The sequence below is a fragment of the Fomitopsis serialis genome (assembly GCF_022376445.1).
Source record: "Fomitopsis serialis strain Sig1Antser10 chromosome Unknown B0H18scaffold_70, whole genome shotgun sequence".
Taxonomy (NCBI): Eukaryota; Fungi; Basidiomycota; class Agaricomycetes; order Polyporales; family Fomitopsidaceae; genus Fomitopsis; species Fomitopsis serialis.
Genome location: NW_025955030.1, coordinates 170,758 through 188,246, shown reverse-complemented (window position 1 = coordinate 188,246; position 17,489 = coordinate 170,758). Strand labels below are relative to the sequence as shown.

The 17,489-nt window shown below is 57.6% G+C and overlaps 9 protein-coding genes across 9 annotated transcripts; 5 read left to right on the top strand and 4 right to left on the bottom strand.

Annotated features, from left to right (window-relative positions):
- Positions 1-92: 92 nt before the first annotated feature.
- On the top strand, positions 93-362 carry B0H18DRAFT_881225 (uncharacterized protein; the record flags this gene model as incomplete). Its single annotated transcript, XM_048040829.1, has 2 exons — positions 93-187; positions 251-362. Coding segments are annotated over 2 exons (207 nt in total), but the record flags the coding sequence as incomplete, so codon positions are not given.
- On the bottom strand, positions 165-1,102 carry B0H18DRAFT_1025047 (DNA-directed RNA polymerase I kDa polypeptide). Its single transcript, XM_048029731.1, has 5 exons — positions 1,023-1,102; positions 862-966; positions 636-808; positions 543-581; positions 165-484 (listed from the first exon to the last, which is right to left on the bottom strand). Exons 1-5 carry the CDS (start codon positions 1,045-1,047, stop codon positions 446-448), a joined length of 381 nt encoding a protein of 126 aa, XP_047890125.1. The 5' UTR covers positions 1,048-1,102; the 3' UTR covers positions 165-445.
- A 12-nt stretch (positions 1,103-1,114) lies between these two features.
- Positions 1,115-4,178, top strand: B0H18DRAFT_1025042 (uncharacterized protein). The gene is made up of 21 exons (XM_048029730.1): positions 1,115-1,406; positions 1,465-1,534; positions 1,581-1,726; positions 1,775-1,878; positions 1,928-2,058; positions 2,326-2,429; positions 2,484-2,577; positions 2,628-2,658; positions 2,710-2,735; positions 2,789-2,841; positions 2,900-3,061; positions 3,092-3,126; positions 3,194-3,246; positions 3,278-3,308; positions 3,337-3,371; positions 3,425-3,495; positions 3,576-3,777; positions 3,798-3,883; positions 3,904-3,934; positions 3,981-3,995; positions 4,051-4,178. Exons 1-21 carry the CDS (start codon positions 1,249-1,251, stop codon positions 4,066-4,068), a joined length of 1,656 nt encoding a protein of 551 aa, XP_047890124.1. The 5' UTR covers positions 1,115-1,248; the 3' UTR covers positions 4,069-4,178.
- On the bottom strand, positions 4,179-5,769 carry B0H18DRAFT_1025038 (uncharacterized protein; the record flags this gene model as incomplete). The annotated part of the gene is made up of 5 exons (XM_048029729.1): positions 4,179-5,063; positions 5,199-5,357; positions 5,412-5,436; positions 5,490-5,580; positions 5,620-5,769. The coding sequence occupies 5 exons, from the start codon at positions 5,767-5,769 to the stop codon at positions 4,214-4,216; spliced, it is 1,275 nt and encodes a 424-aa protein (XP_047890123.1). The 3' UTR covers positions 4,179-4,213.
- B0H18DRAFT_1025037 (uncharacterized protein) lies at positions 5,744-6,907 on the top strand (the record flags this gene model as incomplete). Its single annotated transcript, XM_048029728.1, has 2 exons — positions 5,744-6,439; positions 6,492-6,907. Coding segments are annotated over 2 exons (846 nt in total), but the record flags the coding sequence as incomplete, so codon positions are not given.
- Positions 6,908-6,911: 4 nt separating this feature from the next.
- On the bottom strand, positions 6,912-7,556 carry B0H18DRAFT_957159 (uncharacterized protein; the record flags this gene model as incomplete). Its single annotated transcript, XM_048042549.1, has 3 exons — positions 6,912-7,150; positions 7,229-7,350; positions 7,411-7,556. The coding sequence occupies 3 exons, from the start codon at positions 7,554-7,556 to the stop codon at positions 6,912-6,914; spliced, it is 507 nt and encodes a 168-aa protein (XP_047890121.1).
- A 427-nt stretch (positions 7,557-7,983) lies between these two features.
- On the top strand, positions 7,984-12,105 carry B0H18DRAFT_1086439 (cytoplasmic dynein heavy chain 1; the record flags this gene model as incomplete). The annotated part of the gene is made up of 22 exons (XM_048032047.1): positions 7,984-8,281; positions 8,334-8,603; positions 8,651-9,105; positions 9,179-9,276; positions 9,353-9,720; positions 9,776-9,817; positions 9,867-9,937; positions 9,985-10,028; positions 10,061-10,076; positions 10,114-10,214; positions 10,237-10,258; positions 10,283-10,403; positions 10,426-10,535; positions 10,564-10,596; positions 10,620-10,668; positions 10,718-10,844; positions 10,888-10,982; positions 11,007-11,011; positions 11,063-11,284; positions 11,335-11,464; positions 11,520-11,617; positions 11,671-12,105. 22 exons carry the CDS (start codon positions 7,984-7,986, stop codon positions 12,103-12,105), a joined length of 3,210 nt encoding a protein of 1,069 aa, XP_047890120.1.
- A 361-nt stretch (positions 12,106-12,466) lies between these two features.
- B0H18DRAFT_1122060 (uncharacterized protein) lies at positions 12,467-14,680 on the bottom strand (the record flags this gene model as incomplete). The annotated part of the gene is made up of 7 exons (XM_048034450.1): positions 12,467-13,171; positions 13,221-13,332; positions 13,385-13,449; positions 13,507-13,598; positions 13,778-13,847; positions 13,903-14,120; positions 14,176-14,680. 7 exons carry the CDS (start codon positions 14,678-14,680, stop codon positions 12,467-12,469), a joined length of 1,767 nt encoding a protein of 588 aa, XP_047890119.1.
- Positions 14,681-14,946: 266 nt separating this feature from the next.
- Positions 14,947-17,339, top strand: B0H18DRAFT_1086437 (uncharacterized protein; the record flags this gene model as incomplete). The annotated part of the gene is made up of 14 exons (XM_048032046.1): positions 14,947-15,021; positions 15,048-15,130; positions 15,186-15,280; positions 15,333-15,373; positions 15,491-15,558; positions 15,825-15,913; positions 15,977-16,061; positions 16,117-16,237; positions 16,295-16,339; positions 16,395-16,475; positions 16,527-16,633; positions 16,690-16,759; positions 16,885-16,985; positions 17,048-17,339. 14 exons carry the CDS (start codon positions 14,947-14,949, stop codon positions 17,337-17,339), a joined length of 1,353 nt encoding a protein of 450 aa, XP_047890118.1.
- Between the last annotated feature and the right edge of the window lie 150 nt (positions 17,340-17,489).

Genomic DNA, 17,489 nt, shown 5'->3' with positions numbered 1-17,489 from the left:
TGTCCGACCACGCCGCCATCGCAGTGCGTCTCTCCCTCGCTGCTGCAGCTGCTCTCTAACCTCTTGCGTTCACAGGCGAGGCACGCCGCCCTCCCTCAGTTTGCCCCTCAGTCCCAGTCGGCCTCCTGCCGTATCTCGCCTTCGTCCTCCTCACCGCCACTTTCGTCCTGGCGTTCTACTACTCCACGTACGTCTCTGTTCCTGATGACGCCTAGTCTACGCTCATGCGGTACATCCATTCTACCTACAGACTGCCAAAAGACAAGCTCCCCATCCGCGAAGCCGGCGTCGCGTCCCTCGCCAGCGTCCTCGGTGGCTTCGGTGTTGTCGCTCTGTTCTGTACCGCAGGCGTGTACGTGTAGATGGCCGGGCAGGATACGTGATGCACCCGGGTATGTATGTCATTGTTCCCCAGACCCCTCGCCTGCTGCCTCGCATGCCCTCCTCAGTTGTTGACACGCCAGCCGTATTTACACTTGACACACTGCCCGTCACACACTGGTCAGCATCAGGTCGACAACCGGGAAATCCATTGATCTTACGGTGTAGAATATGGTGGACCCCTCGTCTGCGCTCCGCAACTAGAAGGGCGCGTTCAGCATGAGTGCCTACTGAGGAGCAGTTCCGCGCCTTACCTGCATCTCCCGCGAATAGGCCTCCATGTGCCCGCACTCCGGACACTTCTCAGTCACCTTCAGCAGCGCGTCGTTCGCCTCGTGAACCTTCGTCTGCGTTTTGCCCTTCTGTCTTAGCGGCGACGGGAACGCGTCCGGGTGCGAGCGCGTTATGATCTCGATGTTCTCATACGCTGCCCGCGCATCAGCCAACCACCCCCAGACAGCTCATATCAGTCCTACGCACAGCTTGCCGGCTCTTCGTGTCCGCACTGCTCGCACTTGACATAGACGACCTCATCCTCGGGCAGATTGAGCAGCGTGCCACAGTCCGGGCAGAACAGCAGCGAGCCTAGCGGACGGGAAATTTTTGTAGCGGTTCCTGGAGGGCATGAGGCTACCGCTCACCTATCTTTTCGGCTAGCCTGGGCATGCGGGCGGCGTGTGGATGGATGCTGAACGGGATGGGCTCGAGCTAATAGACAAACAAAGTTTCCTGTGGCGTTCGGGCAGCGAGTGATCGAGGGATGCATGCATGTGATCGGAGATCGATTCGCCGTGCGATCTCCAGTCCCTCTCCGTCTGCTTGTTACTCTCGTACCCAACAGGTGAAGCAGACATACAAAACGAAGCCATGACAGTGGACGTCGACCCTACAACCCAGGCGAACTACACCAGCATCGCCTCAGAACATGTCCACTTCGACTGGACCATCGACTGGGCCAAGCAGGTCATCTCCGGATCCGTCACCCACACTCTAACAGTGAGGGAGGACGGCGTGGACGAGCTGGTGTATGCGTCGACCCGTCGTATATGAGTCATCAATAACTGACGCGCCGCTTTCATTGAGTCTGGATGCACTCGCTCTGGATGTGCACAAGGCGTTCGTTGAGACAAGAGGTCAAGGTCAGTCCGACAATGTCCATCCGCGAACAGCGCTCATTGAGTTCGATTTCCTGTAAGTAGTTCACGCTGGGTCCCAGCCATCCGGTTATGGGCGCAGCGCTCCATGTGCCCCTGCCGTCCGGCCTCAAAGTAGGTAACACAGTCAAGAGCACGATCCACTACAGCACCACCAAGGACTGCATGGCGCTCCAGTGGCTGGACAAGGAGTACGTGGATTTCCTCAAGTCGTGCCGCATTGACCAGCGACTCGCCAGGCAAACCCAAGGCAAGACCTTCCCCTACCTCTTCAGCCAGTGCCAGCCCATCTACGCGCGGAGCCTCGCGCCGCTGCAGGACACGCCGTCCGTGAAGATCGTGCGTATCCAGCGACTTCCAGCGCGATGCTATGGTCTGATATTTATGGCAAGACCTACTCCGCGAACGTAGCTCCACCATCCCCGTCCTCCTCTCCGCCATCCGCGCCTCGCCGCCCTCCGACGGCCCCGCACACGACGGGAAGGTGATCGGCAAGGACGTCGTGACCTACACCTACAACCAGGTGCGCATCCACACTATCTATTGTTAGCCCGCACAAAAGTGCCATAGGACGTCGACCAGTGATCCGGACAAGTGCCGCTCCTGGCCGCCGTAGCCAAAGTCGCGCTGCCTGGCTCAGCTGGCCGTCGAGTCTACTGCGTCCGGCGGTCCAATCAACCGCTGACTCGCCATGTGTTGAAGGCGCGGGCCGACGGACTGACTGGACCAACAGTGACGTCTAACCTTCTCTTTCTAGCCAGTGCCCGTCCTACTTATGCCATCGCGGCAGGCAATGTGCTACCGCGTGCCACGATCGAGGCAGAGTGGCGCTGGTGTGGCCGAGCCCGAGTTCGTCGACGCTGCGTACTGGGAGTTCGGCGATGCGATCAACAAGTGCGCTCCGCCGTCTGTCTTGTCAGCACGAGCGTTTGTCTGACACACCACGAGCTTCATGTTGAAGGCGGAGACCGTGCTTCCGCCGTACAGATTTGGTGTGTACGACGTACTCGTTCTGCCCCCTTCGTTCCCGTACGGTGGAATGGTAGCAGTGGCTTCCGCAGCATACTCGGCTTGTTCAGACAAGGGTTACAGGAAAACGCATGTTTGACGTTCCTCACGCCAAGTAAGATTCATCTACCAAGCTCTAGCCTCATCCTCACATGAGCTTCTACAGCACTCCTCGTCGGCGATCGTTCGCTAGTACGTCTAACACCTTGATTAACGGTCGAATGTGGTTGCTGACGGACTGGCAGGTCGATGTCGTGGTCCACGAGCTCTCTCACTCATGGTTCGGCAACGGTGTAACGTAACAACCCCGTCACCCCGACTCACGCGTCTCACTGACCCACTGGACATTTACATAGACAAGCGCACTCGACCCACTTCTGGCTGAACGAAGGCTGGACGACGTGGATGGAGCGGCTGATCCTGCAGCTGCTGCACGGGCCCGCCGAGCGCGGCTTCAACTACCTGATCGGGTACAAGTCTTTGAAGGACGACCTCGAGCTGTACAAGGACCGGCCGAAGTACCAGCGCCTGTGATTGACTTCGAGAAGGGCGAGGACCCGGATGACGCGTACAGCAAAGTCCCGTACGAGAAGGGGTCGAACCTGATTCTGCACCTGGTACGTCGGCCTGGGATTTGGCATGGTTCTGAGATTGGATGGGGCTGCAGAACAGACTCTGGGCGGGCTGGATGTTTCTTCCGTATGTTACGACTATGCGGCGACGTACTGGGCAAGAGCATCACCACTGCCGAGTGGAAGTCGCATTGTATGCTACTACGAGGCCCACAACAAAGACAAGATCAAGGCGTTGGACAGCATCGACTGGGATGTGGGTCTCTGTGTCACCAGTAGGCGGATCTGTCGTGCTGACATGGCCGTCAGGGCTGGCTTTACGGAGAGGGCACAGAACTGCCCGTCAAAATGCAGTACGACGTGACGCTCGCCGAACAATCGTACGCGCTCGCCGCCAATGGGATGCCTCACGCACACCAGCGACGTATCGAACCTGCCCTTCACGGAGTCCGACCTCGAGGGCTTCGGCTCCAACCAGATCGGTGTGTCGCTTTCCTTCCATGACCGGACTTCTTGCTAACGCGCGGCCCATCTGCATAGTCGTCTTCCTCGAACGCCTCCACAGCTACCCCGCCCTGCCCGCCACGCATGTCACGCTCCTCGGCAGCCTCTACAAGTTCTCCACGACGACGAACGCCGAGATCCGGCTGCGCTTCTACGAGGTCGCGTTCCTCGACCCCAGTCGTCCGCGGCGAAGACGCTCGCGCCCGAGGCGGCCAAGTGGGTCACGGGCGAGGACGGCACCGGCGTCGTCAAGGGACGCATGAAGTTCTGCCGCCCGGTGTTAGGGACGTCAGCAAGGTCGACCGGGACCTGGCCGTGAATACTTCACGGCGAGCAAGAATTCGTATCATCCCATTGCGAGCGGCTCATCGAAAAGGTACGGTGACATATTTCCTGGCCACGGAACTAGCTCATCAATCGAAACTGCGTAGGATCTTGGTTTAGCATGATTCACGCAAGTACAGTTGAGAGCATTTCCCACTTGGACATCCTCTCCCGTTGAGTGTGGTAGCAATATACAAACAAATGACAGGGAATCCAATCCCACTGATATAAGAACGAGACTGACAAAACACAACGTGCACACAAAGGAATCTACAGTAGCGGTACCCTACTTGAAACCACCCCAGATATCCCCGAACGCGTCGTCTTTCTTCTGCATCGCGGGCAACGACGAACCAAACATATCCCCACCCGCCGGACCGCCGCCGGCACCGGCAGACGCTCCCCACACATCGCTCGTCGTGAACAGCTCTGCTGCTGATGCATGACAGGTTGTCCAGCGGGAGCGCCCCACAAGTTCGACTGAGCGGGCGCTGTTTGCGCGGGGTTCCACCCCGAGCTCGCGCCCCACATCCCAACCCCGTGGTTGCCGACCATGCTTGTTACAGGCGAATGTGTTTGCGCTCCGGGGGCCCAGCCCTGTTGCACCGGTGCCTGAGCGAACTGTCCAAATGCCGCAGACTGCGCCGCGGGTGCTGCCGCCGGCGTGGAGAAGAGTGAGAGGATGTCCTGCTTGACGTCCTTCCTGGGTGGCGGAGTCGCGGTGGTGGGGGGCGTGCCCACCGGTACGTGAAAGTCCAGAGAAAACAGGTCGTTCGAGACCGCTGGAGCGGCTGGGGCTTGCGGTGCCGGTGCTTGGGGGGCGACTGGAGCAGGGAGGGCCGCCTTCGGCGCACTCTGCTGAGCGCGGTTGGCGACGCTCGTGCTCAAGAGCTGGTGCGGCTGCGGCTGCCTATTGGTGATAGACGATCTCGATGCGGAGGCAATCGCGTTGGATTGGACGGGAGTCGCGGTCCTTGATGGCAGTTGAGGCGCGGTCGTTGTCGTGGGTGTTGCGGTGCCAGTAGACTGGCCGTCGAGCGTGGACGGATCTGAGGGCGGGGGACCGTCCATCGCCCATCTCCGTGACTCGTACTTTGAGCGGATGAAGGACTCCATTTTACTGTAGCACGTATTGGGCCTTGTACCAGGGATCATGGAATGGAGGGTCACTTACTGATCGGCCGGAACGTGCCCCGGTTTGAGGTGGGCTTCCCAGTACAAGTTTGCGAGACGGTTACCCCATTTTTGGACGGACTTGTGGTGCTTCTCAGTATCGAGAGAGAGAAGGAGGCGGAGGTTACGTACTGCCATCTGCTCTAGAGTCCAAACATCGAGATCCACGGACTTGACCTTGCTGATGTGCGTTCCCATGGATCGATGGATTCCCGAACAGCGAATGCACAAGAAGACCCCACTGCCGTATGCATGAATCAGGATAGCTCAGAAGTGAGTACAAGGCGAACCGTACATGTTCCAAGATGCCCATCGAGGGTCTGGCGGCGAAGTGTCAGTACGGGGACGCGTCCGACATCTCACCGCAACGCACCGTTGCGTTTGCAGTCGGCGCAGACCTTGTTTTCGGGCCGCTTGAGAAGCTCTCTCAGGGTCTTTGCATGCCGTTCAGTCGTGGCCTTGTCCTGGCGCGACCCATGGTGGTAGCGGAGATGAAGGAACACGTTGGAGGACGCTATGCACGCGAGCGGGAGCGCGAGGACGGGCGCTGTTTGTGGCTGTTGCAGCGCGGTGGCGGCTCGTCCTCCGTGTACGACTGCACGAAACCACCATGTCATCCGCGGCAGCAAGGCACAGGCTCGCAGACAGGCCATCCTCGCTCGCGGCGGCGACCGTCTCGCAAGGCTCACCTCCTCCGCGCGCGGCGAGGATGCGTCTGCCTATCTGCACGATGGTATGTATACATCGCTGGCCCGCCTGTCGCGTCACCTCATCCCCGCCACATGTACAGACCCTCCGCTGGCACCGCTGCCCACGAACAGACCCACTCTGGAGAGCTTCGTCGGGGAGCAAACCAGCATGCCAAGGCCCACGCCGACATCGACAGCAGCCGCTCCCCGACCTGCACCAAAGCCCCAGGCGTCCGGTACCCGCGCTGGTGCACCGCTGCCTCCCTCGCAGGAGGAACAGATGAGACAGCTTCGTGAAGCCCTGACTGCTTCGGGCGCATTCCCTTCCCTACCGTCCTCTGCTCCGGGAGAGGACCCGCTGGCTGCCATGATGGCCAGCATGACTCAGCCTGGTGGCATGCCTGGCATACCGCAACAGAAAGTCGCCGCCGCCAAACCCAAAACGCGCCTGCAGAAGCTCTTGCCGTTCATACACCTGACGGCGGCGTGGATGCTGCTCATCTACTTTGTGCTCTGGAGAGAGCCAGATGTATTCGAGACTCGGACACATCGTCTGCTGTCCGATAGTGTATGGAGACGGTGGGCGGAGCTGGGATGGAAGAGTCCGAGTGATGGGTGGGGAGTACAGCCAGTAGTGAGTCGATGTAACGTTTGCGCATCCTTGTACGAAGACTGACCCTCCGAAGCCTTTCTTCTGGGCTTTCAGTGCTCTCACGCTCGCTCTACATTCGTGGCGGATATTCTCTAGGGTGGTGAGTGTCATCTCCGTGCCCCGTCCTCTCTCCCGGCTTGACTTGTTTGCATCCAGGATACGCCGCAGCCGCCTATGCTGCTAGCCCTTGCGCTACCGCACTTACCACCTCCGCTGCCATCTATTATCACGAACGGCATGGCGTACCTGCAAATTGGTGGAATATTCCTTGACGACATAGCAGGCTTGCTGGTCGGGATAGGATTGTTCATATGGATTGCAGGGTGGATAGCCGAATGAGCGACGTTTATATCACGACCCCCACGAACAGTCAGTGTAGAACCACACTAATGCGACCCCGGTCTTGCATGCAATGGACTCCATTACCAATGATACTGTAGCATTACGAACGGTGCTATGGAAGGATGGCAGCTGCGCCGGTCTTCGGCCTGTTAGGATCAAAGAGGATGTCCTCGATACTCTTTGGTGGCTTTGGAGCCTTCGGCGTCGGAGGGTCGACAATGGGTAGACCAGCTGCTGTCCTTTTCTTCTTCCACCGCTGCCAGGGAGTACCACCCGCCAAATCCATAAGCTCCTGGAATATGGAAGAGGACCACTTCTTGTCCATATTGATCGTTTGAGTGGTCCCATTGTCTACATAATCGTACAGTCAGTCCAGAGACCTCATGGAGGGCGACAACACTGTTTAGCTGCCATGGACATAGTACTCACGGAACTCGACCTGCAGTTCCGGTGGCCATTGCTCTTCGGGGGTCTTTGGGACCTTGTTGACCTGGATGTCCATGTTGGGGTTCACGAAGCGTATTCTACGCAGGTCCTCCTTCACAAAATGCCTGCGGTGCTCATGCATGAATGGTACGAGCAAGACAGGACTGTCCAGAATACCAACGCACCTCGCCCCAAAGTGGTCATTCCGAAACGCCAGCGTGAGCCTCAGGCTCTTTACGGTGTCGAGCTGTGGGCGTGGCTCCTTCTTGAGGATGTCGAGGACCTTCGAGAGGCGCGAGGGCCCGAGGGGCACTTTTAGTCTGCGAGGCATGGCGGGTGAGCGGGGGGAAGAGAGTCGCGCTGTTCCCGAAGAGACCCGTCTGGGATTAGCGCCGGCGGTGCAGGTGTGATCGCGCTACGCGTCGGGCAACTTGCCTCTTTCTGCAGCTCGCAGCTCCTCCGCCAGCACCTGCCCCGCCGCCCTCTTCCTCTTCTTCACCCGCCCCGGAGAACCCGCCCACGCGTGTACCATACTCTCAGCGCGTGTCCCTCAACCTCCTCGCAGGTAAGTAAGCGCTGCAGGCCGTGGTTCAGACCTGTTGACCGACATGTATCCCCTGCAGCACTACTTCTCGGGCCATCGCAAGCCGTTGCCCCGCGTCTTTTCTTGGTCCAGTCGCTCGTCTTCGCGGTCCCGGCCATCTTCTGCTTTCGGTTCGTCCAACGAGTCCCTTGCGCCCAAGGAACCGCCACAGCCGATGGCCGCAATCGAGTCTCCAATACCGCCCTATTCCACGCCCAACGGCGTCGCACACGTTAACGGGAATGGAAATGGCAACGGGATCCTTCATGATGGCTTGTCAGACGGTCCTGCTTCCACGTTTGACCCCGCTGTCCTCCGGACGTACATGCTTGCCCTGTTACCAGCCATGATTGGTGCATCCCCAGTAGAGCTCGAGTCGCTGTTCGATGACGAGTTCGACGAGCGCGTTCACCGGTTTGCCGGCGAGGGGGGCGGTGTGATATACGTCGTGAAGAAGAAAGACGAGGCCGAAGGTGCGCTGACTGCGTTGCTCAGCCCGTTCGCTCGTGTAACCATTGCCTGCAGAGGACGCCCCGCCGACCTACACATACAAGCTAACGCTGCAGATGACTTACGACTCGACTCATGTTATGACTATTGCTATCATCAAGCGGGGCCCCATCCTGGATGCCACAGCGTCGCTTTCAACTCAGTTGCATGTTCTGAACCTTTTCGGTGGAGAAGATACGCCGTATGAGAGCTTGCACTCCGTAGTTAGCTACGCGGTGAAGCCCTGGTTCGAGGCCTTTGTTGGTGCTCGACATGGAGGGAAAGACGGCGGAGACTCCAAGATGGGTATGTACACGTCTGGTGTGTAGTCGCCCTTGCTGATGATAGGTCAGGTATCCCGATGACCAAGAAGAAGTTCGCGGAACTGGAGCTATCTCTACTTCATTTGCAGCAGAACGTCGAGATTCCCGAAACACACCTCGTCATCCATCCTATCATCCAAAGGACCGTCGAGCAGGCTCGAGCGGACGGCCGGCGACCGAGCATTTCCGACATTCCGTCAAAACTACTGAACGACAGCACTTTCCTCAACACGCTTCACTCGCACGTAAACCAGTGGATCAAGTCTATTCAGACCGTGACGAAGCTGTCACGAGATGTCTCGTCTGGTACCGCCTCCCAGGAGATCAATTTCTGGCTCAGTCTAGAGAGGGCTCTCGAGGGCATCGAGAATCAGCTCCGGAGTGAGGAGGTCAACATAGTGATGGAGTGTCTGCGTAACGCCAAACGGTTCCATGCAACGGTCAGTTTCATGACGGACACAGGCTTGAAGACGCAACGGACACCGGTAAGCCCTATCCTACGAGCGTCCTAATATGAAACTCACTTGCCGCAGTCCACAAGTACAATCAGCTATGAAGGATTTCCCGTTGAACGAACTGCTGTCCGCCACTGACCTAGACAAGATCAACGAAGCTCTCATCATGATCTTCGGCCACATCAACCGCAAGCTGAAGCTGTCCCCTATCCCATTCGGCGTGCGCTGCCTCTCGTCGAAGCTATCTCCCGCGATTTCAACGACCAGCTCCTTCGAGTCTCACCTCGCACCGTCTGCTGTACATGCCCTACGAGACGTTCGAACGCCTGCTCTCGCAGACCATGGAGATCTTCCGGACATGGGACGACAACATCAAGGAATTCACCAACGTCGCCCGTGAAGTCACCCGGAAACGGATGGAGCGGTTCATTCCCATCAAAGTCGTCCCTGCCCACGCGAAGCTGCAGGACCGCTGCCGGTACCTCAGAGACTGGCGCAAGCAGCACGAGCAGCTTGCCGTCATGACCGGCCCCACGAAGGGCCTGGGAGGTGTCGGTATGGAGATTGGCGGAGTGGATATGGAGGCGGAAGTCAAGGAGGCGTACGAGGTCATGAAGCGGATTGATGTCCTCGATGTCTCTGTCGGTGCGTAGTATTCCGTCGTCTCAGGTTGTGGTCAGGGTGCTGACTGTGCGCAGAGGGAGCGAGATATGGGTGGCAGCGGAGAACGCGTACAACGAGCGTGTCGCACGCGTCGAGAACCAGATATCGCGCGATTGCGTGATCGCTAGGGACCGCGCGGAATGCCAATGAGATGTTCCGTGTCTTCTCAAAGTTCAACGCATTGTTCGTGCGGCCGAAGGTCAGTGGCCCTGTTAACGCGAAGGAACCCGCTGACCGTATTTTCAGATCCGTGGTGCCATTCAAGAGTACCAGACACAGCTGATCGACTCGTGAAGGAGGACATCAAGCGTTGCACGATAAGGTACGCGCCTACTTATGTATTATGTTGCCAGACTGACTCTGCTGCAGTTCAAGACACATATCGTTTCTCAGAAGCTACACATGTCGCAGATGCGCGACCTGCCACCAATATCCGGCGCATTATCTGGGCCGCCAATTGATCGACAACTGCAGACGTACATGAAGCGTGTCGAGGAGTCTTGGGCAAGGGCTGGGAGCTGTACGCTGAGGGTCAAAATTGCAGTCGGAAAGTGCAGCATTCCGCAAGAAGCTGGACACCCGGCCTGTCTATGACGCTTGGATGCACGACATCAACCGACGGGACATGGGAGTCAACGGCCGGTTGTTCGAGATCGTCCGGTTACGTGGGGGGGTTCCAACTTGCAGTCAACTTCGACCCGCAGATCATCACGCTGTTCAAGGAAGTCAGGAATCTGTTGTGGCAGAACTTCCAGGTACCTCACGCGATACAAACATGGCCAAGGATGCGAACGCGTGTACCCCCATGCCGTCAGTCTTATGGAGACAGTTCGGACGTACGGGCAGACCCTCGACCTCGTCGAGAACAACAAGGTATCGAGTGGCTCGTTGCTGAATATCGGAATGAAGCCCAGCGGATGGTCACACGGGGTGAGTAGCCAACTATATTGATGCACGACCACACTGATGATTCGTACAGGCATGAACATTCGCTGGGATCACTTTGTCAATCAGTACGACACGGCGCGGTATGTTCGAGTCGGACGCTCAGACAACCGACACATCCAATTTGTCCGAGAATTCGCTAGTGTTGTGTCATCTTGCAGGTGAGCTCCTCGATATCGTGACGAATGATACGGCACCAACCAGCCCACAGGACAAGACAAACAATGTCATCGATCTGTACAAAGATATAACGCGAGCCGTGGAAGAGCTTTCGACTGCCTTACACGACCGAAGCTTTAGTGAGCTCCTTAGCAAGATCCAAGCTGCGGTAAGCGGCCCGCGTAGGCATAAGCCTACTTGCATGCTGATGATTGGTTAGATCGACCGACTCAATCTCGAGGGATATGCCAACCTCGAGCACTGGGTGGCTGAGCTCGATCAACGCATTGAGGGAATCCTATTGCAGCGTTTGGTCCAAACGATTCAACTCTGGTGCTCAGAGTTCGACAGGAACGAAGAGGCGGATGGACGTCGTGAACCCTTGGTATTGAGGGACATCACGAACAAGCGTCGTGGGGACAAGCGCGTGAAAGAAGAGAAGGTGAGTAAACCCCTTGCTTCTGGCTTTCAGCTTCCTGAACCATACATCAGCCTGTCGAGGGAATCCTGACCCTGAAGCCGATTGTGCATGAAATCCGAATCCAAAACCAACTCATCTTCTTGGATCCACCGATCGAACACGCGCGGCAGAACTGGACCCGGCAATTGCATGACTGGCTAGGTAGCTGATGCTGCTGAACATCGCGAGTATTCTATTGCTTACGGGGATTGTGCAGGCGTCGTGTGTCGTCTTCGGAGAATTCAAAGCTCTCGGTACGAGATTGGATTGCAAATGCAGGGACACACAACAACAGAAGCAACATACACATCTCTGGTTGGTACTGCAGCTTACATCTACACAACGCCTCTGATGTGCTCCCTGTGCAGTTGACGCACTTCACCGATGCAACCTTGGAGAGACCGTTCCTGCTCATCGAGCAGAAAGTTCAGCAACTGAGGGAGTACGTCGCGAAATGGCTGCAGTTCCAGTCGCTATGGGACCTCGAAGCCGAATACGTCTTCTCGCGACTCGGGGACTCGCTCGCGAACTGGCAGCAGCTGCTGACGGAGATCAAGAAGGCGCGGTCTACCTTCGACACATCAGAGACGCAGAAGTCGTTCGGCGTGTGCGTAATCGACTACGAGCAGGTGCAGGCGCGGGTGAACGCCAAGTACGACGCGTGGCAGCGGGACATCCTCAGCCGGTTCGGTGTTAAGTTGGGCAATGCGATGAAGGATATGCATGCAACGATCTTGAAGGCGCGGAACGACCTCGAGCACCAATCGATAGAAGGCCTGGTGGGGGCCCCGCGGAGGTTCTAGGATGTGACTTTTGTTTGTATTCGTACTTTGACCCCACGCCATTCCTTTGCTTTTTATACTCTCTCCCTCCTCCCGGTCGCGCCGCACTCATCCGCACATGCATGTCATTCATACACTACTGTTAGATACCACCAGCTGTTCTCTAGCCTACGCACATCATGACTGTATAATTGATATACCACTAGGAACGCTCCCCGCGATGAGGACCAGCAGTGCCAGATTGGTACCAGATGCCGAATTATATGTGGTGTAAACTAGCGGTGCCTGATGCATTATGCGACTCGAATGGCAGCATGCCAGGATAAGTATACGAAAGAGTGATTTGGCCCCGGCCTTGAAAATGATCGCAGTGGAAATGCGGTTATACAAGACGCAGTACGGCTACCGACTCGACGTGCGCCGTCTGGGGGAAGAGATCGAAGCCCCTCAAAGACTCCAACACGTACTTTCTCTTGTCCGGGCCCACGCCCTTCTGCCCACTCTTTCTCAGGATCATGCCGATGTCCCGCGCCTGCGTATGCACGTTGCAGCTCACATACACGACGGTCTCGCACCCGAACGCGAGCATCTGCTCGATGAATGCTCGTCGGTCCCTTGCGCGGGGGGTCGATGACGAGCGCGGTGCGCTCGCGCGGAAGTCTGCGACGGTGCGGAAGATGTCCGCCGCGTCGCCCTTGAGGAACGTGCACTGCGCGGGGCGGAGGCGGTTCAGCGCCGCGTTCTGCGTTGCGGCCTCGATCGACTCGGGCGCGAGCTCGATGCCGCGACCCTGTAGAAGCGCTGCGCGAGCGTGATCGCGAAGAGGCCGCTGCCGCAGTAGCGTCAATAAGTGCGTCGGCACGCGGCGGGGTGGCGAAGCGGGCGCGGAGGAGCTGGAGGGGACGGGCGCGATACGGTCGAAGATGGAGGAGTTAACATAGGAGGTGAGGGGGACGAGGATGGAGTTGTTGTTTTGGAAGAAGGCCGAGGCGTTGAACTCGAAGAGTTGTCGCCGACGCGCTCGCGCACCATGTCTTTGTGGTCCGTGGTGCAAATGTGCTTTTCGTCGGGCGGGACAGCGGAGCGCCTGGGTGATGGTGGGGCGAGGGGAGGTTCTGCTGTACGACAAGTGGTACCAGCCTCGGCGATGGGCTACGAGATGGTATAGGACTACCGCTCGGGAGAGGTGTACGCTCCAGAGAATCCCGCAGACAAAGGGATACACCCTTCTTGTACTGGTAGATGTTACTACGCAAACATCGTTCAGCACGCAAGTATGGGCGACTAAGAAACGGCTCACTCTATAACCTGTTCGCGGATCGGCTTGTAGGCTGCATTGATCGTTTCCGTCGCCAAGGAACATTCCTGCATACAGTGTCAATGTCGGGCAGTCGTCCGCTCACAGGCATCGTCCGTTCTTACCTCGATATCCATGACTTTCCGCGTTCCGACGACATTGAAACCAATCTTCAGCCAGTCAGGAGGGTTGGAATGGCCAACTTCAGGTTTGTGTGCTACATTCGAGCAGTCTTTGGTGGTGCCTCGAAGTGAGGCGTAATTTTGGTGCGGTAGTTATACTGCAGGGGCGAGCCGAAAGTAGGTGACACAGTTGGCACGGCGGAGGGTGGTAGGCCTGTCCGAGGTGCACAAATCTCAGGTCTTGGTCAGACTCGTGAATGGCGGAGCACCATACCTGAGAAGGTTTCAAATGCACGGATGACGACCTCGCGTTTCAGCTCGAGCTGTTTCTCATAGGAGAGCATCTAGATCGTACACCGGTTGAAACGACCATACCGGCTTCAGATTTACGTTACATACCTGATACTGACACCCGCTGCATTTTCCGAAATACTTACACCGCACACGAGACATGTCTCTCCACTCCGGGTTTGGCTCGATGACCTCGAGCAGGTCGGCGTAAGATACCATGCGACTATGGCGGTAAACGCGGACGCGGATCTTCTCGCCAGGGAGGGCATGAGGTGTGACGATGACCCATGGCTTGTGAGGCGCAGGTGCAATGGAGAGGGAGTCGCCTGGAGTAAACGAGGCAGTCAGATGTGAGGGATGTCAAGGAGATTAGTGCAGGACTGAAGGAGAATTGAACTTGTGTCCAGAGGCGGGTGTTGACGAACGGAAGACATACCAGTAGATGAGAGACGCGAGACAGTGACGTCAAGCACACAAGAATTCTTGTCCTGGAACGGGAGTCCCACTCGCTCGACTCGGCTACAGCCTGGTCGATGATGTCCTCGCCGAGGAGCTTGTCGACCTCGTGAGCTACTATCCACTCTCCGGTATAGGGTTCGGGAAGCAGATGCCTATTCTTCCTACGCTTAGCCTTTGCTCTCGCTCTCTTCGATAAGTTCTCGGGTGCCTGTCCGTGCGCCGGCCGTGCGGGCAGGCGCGAGTCTGGTGAAGGATTGCGCGCATAGTCGGCTGGCCCCGAGTCGATGTCGACGGCGTCAGAGTCGACGGGAACCGGTGCGGATGGTTCTATGGAGATGTGCATGGCCGGCTCGGGGTCGTCCAGACGGGGTCTCTTCTCGGGACGGTCGGGGGCGGGTTCTGCGGAGGAGTGGCGGACGGATGACATGCCAGCGGGTGTGCATGTACGAAGGTGGACGAGGAGGAGCAGATGGGGGCGGGAATGGCCGAGGGAGAGAGACCTTAGCAGCGGGCGGGCGAGCATCGACAGGCAGCAGCGGGTCGAATTTAATATTTAATGGGCGGGCAGCGACTGGCCAGCACGATCGGGACGCGCTACACGTGACGGGCGCGTCCCCGACGTCACACGGTCGCCGATCTCAGCCACTTCTCTGCCTTCCAGCCACCGCCATCCTCCTCTCAACTTCACCAGCGATGCGTCTGCCTCCTGCCCTCCTCTCTTTTGCCCTCCTTGCCTTCACCCTCGCTCATGCTTCCCCTGCGCTTTCTGTCACGAACTGCCTACAAACGAAGAGGGCGAACCACCCGGGTCGTCTTCCTTTTGGTACAAGCTCATCATTAGCATCGGCCTCGTCCTTCTCGGGGGTGTCTTTGCGGGGTGAGCAACGATGCTATGTACCTTACAATGTGCACGAATACTCATCACAAACTAGCCTGACCCTCGGTCTCATGGGCCTCGACGAGCTGCACCTTCGCGTGCTCTCAGCCTCCTCGGACGATCCTGTCGAGCGCAAGAACGCACAGAAAGGTTTCTCTCGCACTGATCAGCTCTTGTTGCCGACTGACTCTGATGCCACTAGTTCTTCGGCTCTTGACCAACCGCCGCCACTGGGTCCTTGTGGTATGTCCTCGTTGGAAAGTGCAGCTCTGCGTGCTGACCATACCAGGTCCTCTTGTTGGGCAATGTGGTATGTACGACGGCGTAAAGAACACAGTTTTCCTCTGACTTGACCTGTAGATCGTCAACGAGAGTTTGCCAATATTTTTAGACAGTGCCGTGAGTATCTCCTTGGTACGTCGCTTGGTGTGACTGAGGTGAATTGTGCAGCTCGGCGGGGGTATTGCTGCAGTGGCGATTTCCACTACTATGATTGGTGAGTGTGAACTGCCCCCGCTGTTTGTCTTCCGAGAGCGCGTCTCACGCGTTTCAACAACGCCGCAGTAATATTCGGGTACGTGATTCGTCTGGCGTAGTATGTCCTCCCTGACCGCGACTTTGGTGCTATTACATGTGCAGAGAGTGAGCTTGCAATATCCGACTTGTCTAACAACGTGGCTCAAACCCATGCCAGAATCATCCCACAGGCGGCCAGCGTACGGTATGGCCTCTCGATAGGGGCCTCCTGCGCACCTATTGTCCTGGGCATGATGTACCTCTTCGGTAAGTCGGACATGAGCCGCCTGCCTGTACGGCCTCTAACGATTCACGCTGGGCACTTTACAGCACCTATAGCCTATCCGATCGCCAAGCTGCTCGACTGGATTCTAGGTGCTAACGACACGCACACGTACAAGAAGGCTGAGCTTAAGTGAGCTGCCGCATCCTAGACGCTCTTGGCCCAGCTGAAGACCGTTCTCACTCAGGTCCTTCTTGGCGTTCCATCGGCAGGGCGAGGAGCCGCTGCGCGACGACGAAATCAGCATCCTGAACGGCGTACTGGAGCTGAACAATAAACATGTCGAGGAACTCATGACCCCAATGCAGGTGAGACCTACAGCCGGAGTACCTATAACCTACTACTTACTTAAACCGCTTGTATAGGACGTTGTGACGATCAGCACAGACAGGATTCTGGACCACGACACTGTTGACTTAATGTGAGTGCTTGTACGTCACTTGGCAAGGACTGACCGGGGCGCAGCCTCCGGAGCGGTACTCACGCATTCCGGTGCACCAGCCTGGGCGGCCTATGGCCTTCGTCGGGTTGTTACTCATCAAGAAGGTCAACACCTCTCCTAGACATCGACGCGCTGCGCTGACGCGGGGTTGATAGCTGTCGGTGTACGATCCGAAGGAAGCGCTGCCGGTATCAAAGTTCCCGCTGTCAATCCTGCCCGAAGCAAATCCGTCGATCAACTGCTTCCAGGCTCTCGATTATTTGTTTGTCGCTGACTCTCGTTTGGGTGTGTCCACCATTGCTGACACTGCCACCTTAGCCAGACAGGCCGTGCGCATCTACTACTCCTGAGCACGACGCCAGGCATTGAAGGCGGCGCCATTGGCGTCGTCACGCTCGAAGGTTGGTCTTTCCTACTTCCCACCTATTCAACTGACCGTGGGCACACAGACATCATCGAAGTGAGTGCAGCCACAGCCCTCCCAACTTCATCAGCTGACCCGTCGAACCCCAGGAAATCATCTCCGAAGAGATCATCGACGAGACGGACCGCTACGAGGACAACCACAGCAAACGTCGCGCAAAGCGCCCGTTCAACGCCAAAGCCATGCGCGGGTCAGTCTAGCTCATCTTCTCTCCCCTTCTATACCCACTCACGATTGTCTTGCACCCCGCAGCATCATCGAATACCGCGGCCGCACGAGCAGAGCCGGCTCCCAGAGCACCGTCCCCACCATCGGCGAGCGCACGCCCCTCCTCAGCCCAGGCCCGGGCCCAGGTAGTGCGGGGGTCGTCGAGCACAACCCGCAGGGTGCGGACGGTCCCACCACCGTTGAACAGCGCCTCCTGGACGGCACGAAGGCTAGAGACTTCGTCGTCAGCCCGAAAACCGCGAACGGCTCGGGGCACCAGTACGGGAGCGTGTTCGTCGGTTCGCCGAGCAACGTCAGCGATACGACTGATCAGTGATTGCGCGGTGCTGGTTTGGTTGGCTGACAGCCAACGTGTGAGGAGGGCTGGTGAGGCGAGCAGGGGATCGGGAGTGGGTCATATAGCTGTTAGGTTATCATTGCAATCGTTCAAGGGACTGCGTTCATGTTATACACACCTGTACCATAC

Bases quoted from the DNA above. Each gene is read 5' to 3' on its own strand.
- B0H18DRAFT_1025047 (XM_048029731.1), bottom strand. From the start codon at position 1,047: ATGCCCAGGCTAGCCGAAAAGATAG. The intron at 967-1,022 runs GTGAGCGGTAGC...CCCGTCCGCTAG, and splicing joins CAGGCTAGCCGAAAAGATAG to GCTCGCTGCTGTTCTGCCCG. The intron at 485-542 runs GTAAGATCAATG...TGTGACGGGCAG, and splicing joins GGTCCACCATATTCTACACC to TGTGTCAAGTGTAAATACGG.
- B0H18DRAFT_1025042 (XM_048029730.1), top strand. From the start codon at position 1,249: ATGACAGTGGACGTCGACCCTACAACCCAGGCGAACTACACCAGCATC. The intron at 3,062-3,091 runs GTACCAGCGCCT...GACTTCGAGAAG, and splicing joins CTGTACAAGGACCGGCCGAA to GGCGAGGACCCGGATGACGC. The intron at 3,496-3,575 runs GTACGCGCTCGC...TCCGACCTCGAG, and splicing joins GTGACGCTCGCCGAACAATC to GGCTTCGGCTCCAACCAGAT.